This window comes from Vanacampus margaritifer, chromosome 1 (assembly GCF_051991255.1).
Source record: "Vanacampus margaritifer isolate UIUO_Vmar chromosome 1, RoL_Vmar_1.0, whole genome shotgun sequence".
Classification (NCBI taxonomy): Eukaryota; Metazoa; Chordata; class Actinopteri; order Syngnathiformes; family Syngnathidae; genus Vanacampus; species Vanacampus margaritifer.
Window position 1 is genome coordinate 45,638,706 of NC_135432.1, and position 11,002 is coordinate 45,649,707.

Consider the following 11,002-nt stretch of genomic DNA (forward strand, 5'->3'; position numbering starts at 1 on the left):
TTAGGGACACGGACAAACGCCTCCTCCAAATTTTTCTTTTTGCGGACTCTGTATTGGTCCGTTAAGGTGAAGAAGGAGCTGAGTGGAAAGGCGAAGCTCTCGATTTACCGGTCGATCTACGTTCCTACCCTCACCTATGGTCACGAACTGTGGGTAGTGCCTGTAAGAACAAGATCACGAATACAAGTGGCCGAAAGTTTCCTCTGCAGGGTGTCCGGGCTCTCCCTTAGAGATAGGGTGAGAAGCTCGGTCATCCGGGAAGGACTCTGAGTAGAGCCACTGCTCCTTCACGTTGAGAGGAGCCAGTTGAGGTGGCTCGGGTTTCTGGTTTGGATGCCTTCTGGACGCCTCCCTAAAGAGGTGTTCCGGGCCTGTCCCACCGGCGGAAGGCCCCGGGGACGACCCAGGACACGCTGAAGAGACTATGTCTCTCGACTGGCCTAGGAACGCCTTGGGATCCCGCTAGAGGAGCTGGAAGAAGTGGCTGGGGAGGAGAAGTCTGAGCTTCCCTGCTAAAGCTGCTGCCCCTGTGACCCGACCTCAGATAAGCGGAAGAAGATGGATGAATGGATGGATAGTTTTTGTTTTGTTTTGAGTTTTTTATTTTATTTAGTTAGTTTTAATTAGTTTTCAGGGCGGCTCTGTTGTTTTTTATTAGTTATAGTTATTTAAAAAATGCTTAGTTTTAGTTAAGTTGTAGTTATAGTTATTATAAAAAAATGTGCATATTATTTTGTGTGCAAGATTTAATTAATACCATGATAAAATTAAAAAGTAGCGTTGCATTTCGACTGGATTAAATTAAAAACCAAGCAAGGCGAGCCATTGGAGCCAAAAGCCAAACACGGAAAATTGTCACCTAGGAGCGACGTCATCTGAAGGTGCTTTTCTATGGTGCTGCTAGATGGCGTCACTTCTGTGTGACACACTTTCTAACGTCCTTACTCCGGTTATTATCAAAATAAATATACTTAAACCACATTTAAAATCAACCCCAAAGGCTCATGTATTAAATTAATGACCAAAGACGAAAACTAAGGACATTTTCACTCTAATAGTTATGATAGTTTTAGTTAGTTTTAGTTAACATCAAATGTAGTTACAGTTAGTTTTCATTTTTTAAAAAGCACTTTTGTTTTTATTTTATTTCGTTAACAAAAATGTTCTTGAATTTTTTTTTGTTCTTTTGTTAGTTTAAGTTAACTAAAATAACCTTTGTCTGAACATTTTGCATAGCATTTATTTTGAATAAATTAAACTTTGTTTACATTTTTGTTGGGTTTATTACTTATTAAAATTAAAATCATAATTGTCCAGATTGACTGGAAAAAATACTGTTTTTATTTTTTGTTCATATCGCCCAGTCCCACTTCACAATTAATTCTGCTGCGACCATCATGAGTCGCATCATCAATAAAGACTAGTGCTCCTGTTCCAGAAGCAGCCTTGCAAGCCTTATCAATGGCATTACTCCCACTATGCTTCACATATTAGCTTTTGTAATTTGGATCATAAGCCAATAAGTTCTGTCTTTTCACTTTCACTTTCCATCCATCCATTTTGTTCCGCTTATCCGGGGTGGGGTCACAGGGGCAGCAGCTTTAGCAGGGAATCCCAGACTTCCCTCTCCCCAGCTACCTCAACCAGCTCCTCCGGTGGAATGCCAAGGCGTTCCCAGGCCAGTCGAGAGGCATAGTCTCTCCAGCGTGTCCAGGGCCTCCTGCTGGTGGGACATGCCTCTCCAGGGGACGCACTTAAACCAGATGCCCGAGCCACCTCAACTCTGGCTCTTCTCAACGCGGACGAGTCTCTCCCAGATGACTGAGCTTCTCACCCTATCTCTAAGGAAGAGCCCAGACTTCCTGCAGAGGAAACTCATTTTGGCCGCTGATATCCGGGATCTTGTTCTTTCGGTCACGAGTCACGACTCACAGCTTGTGACCATAGGTGAGGGTAGTAACATAAATCAACAGAGTAAATGGAAAATAGAGAACTTCGCCTTTCAGCTTAGCTCCTCCTTCACTACAATGATGATACAGAATCCGCATCTCTGCAGACACTGCACTGATCCGCCATACTCTGTTTCCTCAAAGGAAGGCGTGTTGGTGGAATTGAGGAGGTCTTTGAAGTATTCTCCCCACCGATTCACAACGTCCCAAGTCTAGATCACCAGCGCACCACCTCCTCCCAATCACACCCCTCCAGATCTCACTGTCAATAAACACGTGAGCGTTGATGTCCCCCAGCAGAAGGAGGGAGTCCCCAGGGGAAACGTTTTCTAGCACACCTTCAAAGGACTCCGAAAACAGTGGGGTACTCTGAACTGCTGTTTGGTGGGTAGCCACAAACAGTCAGGACCCGTTCCCCCACCCCAATGCGGAGGGAGGCTACCCTCACGTCTACCGGAGTGAACCCCAACGTACAGGTGCCAAGCCGGGAGGCAACAAGTATGCCTACACCTGCTCTGCGCCTCTCACCGTGGGCAACTCCAGTTTGGAACAGAGTCCAACCCCTTTTGAGAGGATTAGTACCAGAGCCCAAGCTGTGCGTAGAGGCAAGTCTGACTATGTCTAGTCTGAATTGCTCTGCGTCACACACATTCCATGTCCCAAGAGCTTCTGTAGCTGCGGATCGGACCGCCAAGGTCCCTGCCTTTGGCCGCCACCCAGCTCACTGCGCAGCCGAACCCTTTGGCCCCTCCTACATGTGCTAATCCCATAGGAAGCTTTCCATCACTTTGGTAGAAGTTAATCAGTCCATAAACTTTGTTCCAAAACTTTTGTGGCTCATCTCTGTACTTTTTTTGGGGGGGACAAAATCCATGGCCTTCTGATTCTTTTTGCTGATGAGTGGTCTGTGGTATGACCAATATATTTATTTTCTTGAAGACTTCATTTAACAGTAGATTGTGATCCTTCACCGCTGCCTCCCCCGCTGGAGGTCAGAAGAGATGTCACTGACTGTTGTCTTTGGCTATTTCTTCACAGCTCTCGCAATGTTTCTGTCATCAACTGCTGTACCCATGGCCGCCTTGTTGGATGTCTGTTGCTCAGTACACCAGTATTAGTTTTTTTCTTTTTCAATTTCAAATTGTTATCTTGGCTACACCCAATGTTTTGCAAAGCAAAAGCTCTTATCAATTTTCCCTCTTCTCTCTGCTTCAAAATGATTTGCTTTTCTTCCATAGAGAACTCTCTGGACTTCATATTTGCTTAACAGCAAATACAGATTTTACAGGTAAAACCCAAACCCAAAAACAAGTAGTATCTAATGTTTAAGCAATTAATCTAAAAGGCAACAGCTGTGCAACTAGAAACACCCATCAGTCACATGTTCCAATACTTTTGCTCACTTGAAAAGTGGGTGGCCTGCCATGAGTTAACACATATAAATGTAAATACTATGAAATAAAAGCTGTAATTATGAACATTTGTCTCATATTCATCTTTTGATCTGAAACACAAATGTCTTCAGTATACAAAAAATCCAGAGGAATTGATCTTGCTGTTCCAATACTTTTTGGAGGGTACTGTAAACTATGGAGAGGATACCTGACCTTTTCTATGGACTTGTAGGTAGCGAGATCACTTTCGAAGCATTTGGTCTTGTCACTATCAGCCAGCATAATGTAGTTGGAGACAGGAGCTCGAGCTCTGCCTTTGGACTGGACATAGGACCTGTATTCAGTTGGCAAGTCAAACCGCACCACCAAGTTACACTTCGGAATGTCCACACCTTCCTCCACAATGCTTGTAGCAATTAGCAGGTTGGTTTCATGCGCTCGGAATTTACGGAGAACCTAGAAAAGAAAGATGGAAGAAAGTTAAAACCGATATATATATATATTATAACCACTGATAAATATTGTTGGATGACATTAACAAGGTCACTCAACAACAAAAGCCTGTTCATTTGTGAATTCATCATAGACAATAAATTTGATTTTCTTACTGAAACCTGGCATAAACCTTTGGAATAAATCTCACTCAACCAGACCACCCCACCTGGATACACTTATCTTGACAACCCCAGACGGGAAAAACGAGGCGGAGGAATTGCAGTCATTCATCAAAGTGATATTAAACCCAGCCCCATCTCCATCCTACCTACACCCTCATTTTAACATTTAACTTACAGACTTTCTTTATGACTTTACTTTGTAACTCAACGATCCTCTATCTCGGCAACCATTCTGCTTCTTGGAGATTTTAACATTCACATGGACTCTCCGAAAGCCAAACTCACTTGTGATTTCTCGGACATTCTAAACAGCCTAAACCTCACCCAGCATGTCACTTCACCTACACACACAGACACATATTGGACTTTGTCTGTTCCACACCATCTCTTACCATCCATAATCTGTCATTGACTGATCTCACCATTTCCGATCACATAGCCATCCATCATCCTTGACATCATAATTCACACTCCCACCACCAAACAAACTCGAACAATAGCCTTCCGTAACCTGAAATCGCTACCTCACAACTTTTTCCTCCTCCCTATCACACGTCATCACTAACTTTCCTCCATCCCCAAATTCTACTGCTTCCGATCACGTAAATTTCTACAATAACACACTCTCAATCCGTTAGCCCCCCTTAAAACTGCCAGTCTCTTTTTCCACCTCTGCCCCACGGTACACTTCGAATCTCCACAATCTGGAAAAAAAAAAACAACGCAGACAGCTTGAACGACTCCACAGAAAAAAACGGTCTGACAGTTCACACCCAAGACTACAAACTTTCTGTCACAACATACAATTCTGCTCTCAAAACGGCCCGTTCCAATTACTATTTACAACTCATCCACTCTAATTTCTCTAACCCCTGCACTCTCTACATTTGTAAAACTGACCAAGCCTAAGGACGTCACTTCCACATTCACAACAAATGCAATAACTTTCTCACATCCTTTCATTTCAAAATCCAAGCCCTTCATAGCTCACTTGAATCCAATACCTCACCATCCATTCCCCTTGAACCTGACATTGCTCCTTCCTCACTACTCAACTTTTCATCCTTCTCTTTTTGACTCCCTCAGATATATATATATAAAAAAAAAACTCATGGGTTTTTTGAGCCAAATTTTGGCTATTTTGCAAAAATAAAAAAATTAAATTTAAAATTCACTTGAGCTGAAATTTCACCCAGATTGACCAAAGAAGTTGAAGTTCAGAAGGGCACCATTCTTAATTTCAAAATTATTATTGTCATTATTATATGTGGGATACAAATGTTTATAGTGTGCATGGGCAATTTATCCAAGACTTGGCTCACTTGACTCCCATTATAAATCATAATTTTTCAAGTTTTTTAATGCACTGTACGCCTGATGTGTTATGGTGCATTTTCCGCGATTACCCAATTAATCCCTCCAGTGATACTAAGGGTAGAAAATAAAAAATGTGAGTTTAGAGTGTTATTTTGCCATAATCCACAAGGAGAGAGCTAATTATCATTTTTGATAATCATTTGTCTATATATATATATATATATATATATATATATATATATATATATATATACACACACAGTATATATATATATATATATATATATATATACACACACAGTATATATATATATATATATATATATATATATATATATATATATATACACACACAGTATATATATATATATATATATATATATATATATATATACACACACAGTATATATATATATATATATATATATATATATATATATATACACACACACAGTATATATATATATATAAACACAGTATATATATATATATATACACACACAGTATATATATATATATACACACACAGTATATATATATCTATACACACACAGTATATATATATATATATATATATACACACACAGTATATATATATATATATACACACACAGTATATATATATATATACACACACAGTATATATATATAGATATATATACACACACAGTATATATATATATATATATATATATATATACACACACAGTATATATATATATATATATATATATATATATACACACACAGTATATATATATATATATATATATATATATATATATATATATATATATATATATATATATTTATATATATACATACATACAGTATATATATATATATATATATATATAGTGCTGTTCAAAAGATTGTGAACCCTGCAGGCATGGTCAGATTTTTTTGTATTAAATATTAAAATTACCTTATTTAAATATTTAGTCATACCCCAATCTACAATGCTGACATTGAAAATAATGGACTTAAACAAAAATAATGAAATATTGCCATTCTTCCATGAACAAAAGTTGTTGATTTAAAAAAAAAAAAAAAGATTTCATGGGTGCAAAAGTATGTGAACCTCTCAATCTGACATTGCATCTCCGTTTCCAATGATAACATCATCCAAAAACTTTCTTTAGTGACTTACCAGTCTTTCACATTTTTGCCACTCTTCCTTGCAAAATGCGAAAATTGCAAAATTGAGAGAGGTTGGATGGGCGTCTAGCATAAACTGCCCGCTTCATGTCCCGCCAGAGTCGTTTCTAAAGAATTTAAGTCATGATTTTAACTGGGCATATCCAGAAAATGAATCTTGTTTTTTTCTAGACATTCCTTGGTTGTATTGCTGGAATGCTTTGGATTATTGTCATGTTGCATGATCCATCTTCTACCAGGCTGTAACTTAAAAAATAACGGCTTCAGGTTATGATCCAGGATTTCACAATATTCCTCTGAATTCATGATTCCCTGGACTATGGGGAGTTGTCCAGGTCCCGATGATGAAAAGCCAGCCCAGAAACTCCCTGCTTAACTGTAGGGAGAATGTTCTTTTGCTGGTATGCAGTGTTGACATTTCACCAAACATGACTTTTTTAGTTGTGACCAAACAGTTCAATTTTGGACTCATCTGTCCACAGAAGGTACTTCCAAAAAGCTTTAGGTTTGTCCAGGTACTCTCTGGCAAAGTTGAGATGGGCAGCTTTGATCTTTTTTTGTGAGCAAAGGCTTCTCCCTAGCAAGCCTTCCGTGAAAGCCTTGTCGATTGACTTTTCTTCTGATTGTTGAAGCATGCACGTGTCCCAGACGCAGCAAAAGAGGTCTTCAAATCCCCTATGTGATGTTCGAGTTGGCTTTTTACCTGAATTATCAGGTCTTGTGGTTTTTGCTGATATTTTAGAAGGTGGTCCACTTCCAGACAGGATTGTAGTAATTTTTAGTGTTCTCTAGTTGCAGATGATCTGCTTCACAGTGGAATGACGAAGCACAAGTTTTTTTAGATGATTTTATAGCTTTCCCCAGACAGATGTGCTGTCATTACCCACTTCTTGAGGTCCCCTGAGATTTCTCTTCCTCTCAGCATGACTGACCTGTATGGGTTCACCTGGGTAAGACTAAAGTGACGTGGTTTTGTTTCTGTTTCAGTCAGTGATGCACAATTTCTTTGCTAAACATCTAATTTCATACCAATTTGTCCTACCTGATCCTACTTGACTGCTTGTTTTAAGCAATGCAGCTCAGGGTTCACTTACTTTTGCACCTACTTTAATTGACCAAAAACTCTTTTTAATTTAGTTTTGACTACACAATTGATAAAAAAATAAAAATTAAAAAAAGAACAATGCATTGAAATGCTAAACATACACCTGTTATTTCATATAAAATGTAATGGTTCAGATTGAACGACAAAATCAGGTTGAAACAATGGGAAAATCCAAACTGTTCAAGTGGTTCACAAACTTTTGCAAGATGAAAACAAATAAAAATTCCACAGAGCTCAACTTTAGGAATTTCAAACATTCCGAAATAACATTATATAAAGTGTAAACATTAGTGATGCACCGAATATTCGGCCACCGAAAATTTTGGGCTGAAAATGGCCAAAATGGGCATTTTCGGCATTCAGACGAAATAAGATTCAAGCCGAAAGAATATGGCCGAATGAGAATGTTGTGGTGACGCAAGCAAAAACAAAAACAAAATGCTGCAAGCAAGTGTCTGTTTAAATTAAACACCTAACACTGGAGTGAGTGTCCGCCTTGCTGCTCGCTGGCGTTTGTGAGTAACAGCAGCGTCATTGTGCACACCGGAAAAGGAGAGGGTCGCTTGGTAAACTATGTCAAAAAAGAGAGCGCCGCCGAGTACTGCACTACAAGTGAGCCACTCTTTCTCCTGCAGCGCCTTCTTTTTTTTCTTTGATGAGAGCCCCTCGAGCGCGTCCACTTTTTTACTTGCATTCTGGTGGCTGTGCTAAATACTTAAGCTAATGTTAGCACTATTGTTATCAACAGTTCTAAACAAGTAAACACTTACCACTATCTCCGGGTGACTACAGATCTGTATAGGACGCCGTGTGTGACTTTGCAATCCGTTCCCAAAGCCGATTGGCTGGTGCGAAAAAAATGTATTGATTTTTAAACGTTGGTGAATATGTGAATGTGCCGATTTTAAGTGCGCCATACCCGCTCCAAATAGCCTACAAATGCGTCATCCGCACCGCACCGATGCCCGCCGGTACGAAGTACTGTACATTGACTATAAAGTGCAATTGCACCGCCAGAAAATGCTCAGTTGCTAAACCCGCGTTTGGTGTTTAACTCTTTCACTGCCACTGACGTTTAAAGACGTCAAGTAAAAACCTACGGAGCACTGCCAATGACGTCAAAAGACATCATCCAATTTTTATTTTTATTTTTTTTTTGAAACGGGTGGGGGGAAGCCCTCCGCTTCTCTGGTGAAAGTTTCAATTAGGTCTCTTGTGCCTAAGGACTATTTTTGGCCCCTAGAGGGCAGCGATGACTGTCTTTTGACAAGATCGGGTGGGCGTCAGTAGAGGTGGAGCTAGAGCGTCGAGCAGGAGATCAGAATGGAAAACAAAGGAAAAATGGCGACCGTTTGCGAGGAGTTCGCCCGAGCCGTTTTATTTCAAAGACAAAAGCATCGACCAAAGCTAAAAGAGCACATTGATGACAACGATGCTCATCATCGATGATGATGATGAGGGTGATGACTCCGTGGATGGAAAGCATTGACGCGGCAGTAGAAGACGTGGGGGGGAAGCTAGATGGCTGAGGAGGAAGTGGTGCCCGTTTGGAAAGCAGCTCTCTACACTTACAAGAAAGGGATCGACCAACGCTAAAAGAGCACTTTGATGACGACGATGATCATCATCGATGATGATGAAGGTGAATCCAAGCTTGACGGCGAAATTGGAACCGCTGAAGCGGCAGCTATGACGGCGTCATAAACGCGGAGCACAATCGAGCACGCACAGGCGGACGTTCGATCGGACGACGGAGAGTGCCCCGAGTCCAATGCATATTCATCGGAGGAGTGTACAGTCTGCTACTTGCTATTTATTCCCCGGAAAAAAAGGAAAGCGTAACGTGTAACGTTTGCACGCGAAACGGACAAAGTGAAAGTAAACTGTTGTGCGAGTCCAGCGGCGTCTCCTTGCACGCAGGAGAGCGTTATAAAAAGAAAAACTGTATTTGAAACATCCACATAATTGTAAGTAGTACCACAGTTGCATACATTTGTAAATAGTTTGCGAAATTGTTTTGTCAAATTGTTACACTGTTGAATGGAAATAAACGTATCTTGCAATCAAAAAACACTTTTTCATTGTTGGTGAAAGCGTTTTACAGAAGTAAAGCACTATTTAGGTGTTTGTGGCATCATTCATGGACAAAAAGAAGTGTACAATTCACTAGAGTGCATGAAATAACATCGTTTCACAAAAAGCCCCTTTTCTCAGTTTTTTGTTTCAAAACAGAGAATTTCAGTGAAACTAACCATTTTCTATTGTTGATTACTGAAGAAAGGAATAAGGTAGAAACAAACTTTTTTTTCTGATGAAAGATGAGTCCAATCTTTCATTTGGTAGTATGTGTGTTTCCATAGTCCAAACAACATTTTCTGTGGACCTTGAAAGATCAGTCAAAATGCTTAAATCGGCTGGCACTGGCGACATCCCGTTTCTGAAAACGTCTGGCAGTGAAAGAGTTAATGTACCATTTGTCAAAACTGTCTAAAAAATGTTTTTGGGCCAAAACCGAAAAAAGAAATATTATAATACTATACTACAGAAATAAGAGAATAAATAATGTAATGATTTCTAATAAGAGATAAAGCAATTCACAATTAGTAAAACTCCAAAACATTGTATATTATATATTAAAGTGTTGAATTCATCACATTTATTGATCAAATTTCTAGGGCCAGACACCCTGTACAATACACAAAAAAAAGAATTTTAAAAACTAAATACGTAAATAAAAAAAAGTACAATATCTAGTGGCCATATAAGTCACATTCAAAATATGTGGGTGTACAAGTTTTTTTCAAGGCAAGTCCAAATAATTAAATTCAATAGAACAGCTTGCCTAATGTAGCTCCCATTTAACCGGATTCCACACAAACTGCAGCATCTCCGTCTGAACACTTGGTGGCACACTGGGTCGCACCCACATAATGACGTACTTCATAGACAGCCGAAGAAGAGAGCTGCGAAAGGATTCTTTAGTGTCATGCGCTAACTTCAAATCAAAGCTGTTAATGATGAATGAAGACAAATACAGGACTAATTGCTAATAATGCTGCCAGATTATCAAACTCAATGTCCGCTACAGGCACAGACCCTCACCCAATTGAAAACTATTTGCAGCGATCGAAGGCTTTTATCTGCCGTGATCCAAACGTAACAAGCTAGATGCTATGCTACAAAACTACCCACCTGCCCAAACTGCATTGACTACAATACAAATGCACCCCTTTTGCTTTTTTTCTACAACCAGTTCTCGGAATTAACAGAGCGGATATAAGAATTTAAGTCTTGGGTATATTACATTTTAGACCTGGGATGAAAATATGGGTGTTTTTTTAAGACATTTAAGCCTAAAATCTAAGGTTTTAAATTTTTGACTTTTTGAGACTTTTTTTTAGACTCAGCGGGAACCCTGTACTTAGGGTTAGGGTTCACACGTTAAGCATGGAAGAATGTTAT

General features: G+C 39.5%; 1 protein-coding gene across 6 annotated transcripts in view; it reads right to left on the reverse strand.

The window, feature by feature from the left end:
• The window catches only part of dicer1 (dicer 1, ribonuclease type III), a 167,088-nt gene that overhangs the window by 98,166 nt on the left and 57,920 nt on the right, over positions 1 to 11,002 (reverse strand). For all 6 annotated transcript variants that reach the window (XM_077558777.1, XM_077559962.1, XM_077557977.1 and 3 more), the window contains one exon: positions 3,557 to 3,799. In XM_077558777.1, the coding sequence (XP_077414903.1) occupies positions 3,557 to 3,799 (243 nt within the window). The remainder of the gene's footprint in view (positions 1 to 3,556; positions 3,800 to 11,002) is intronic.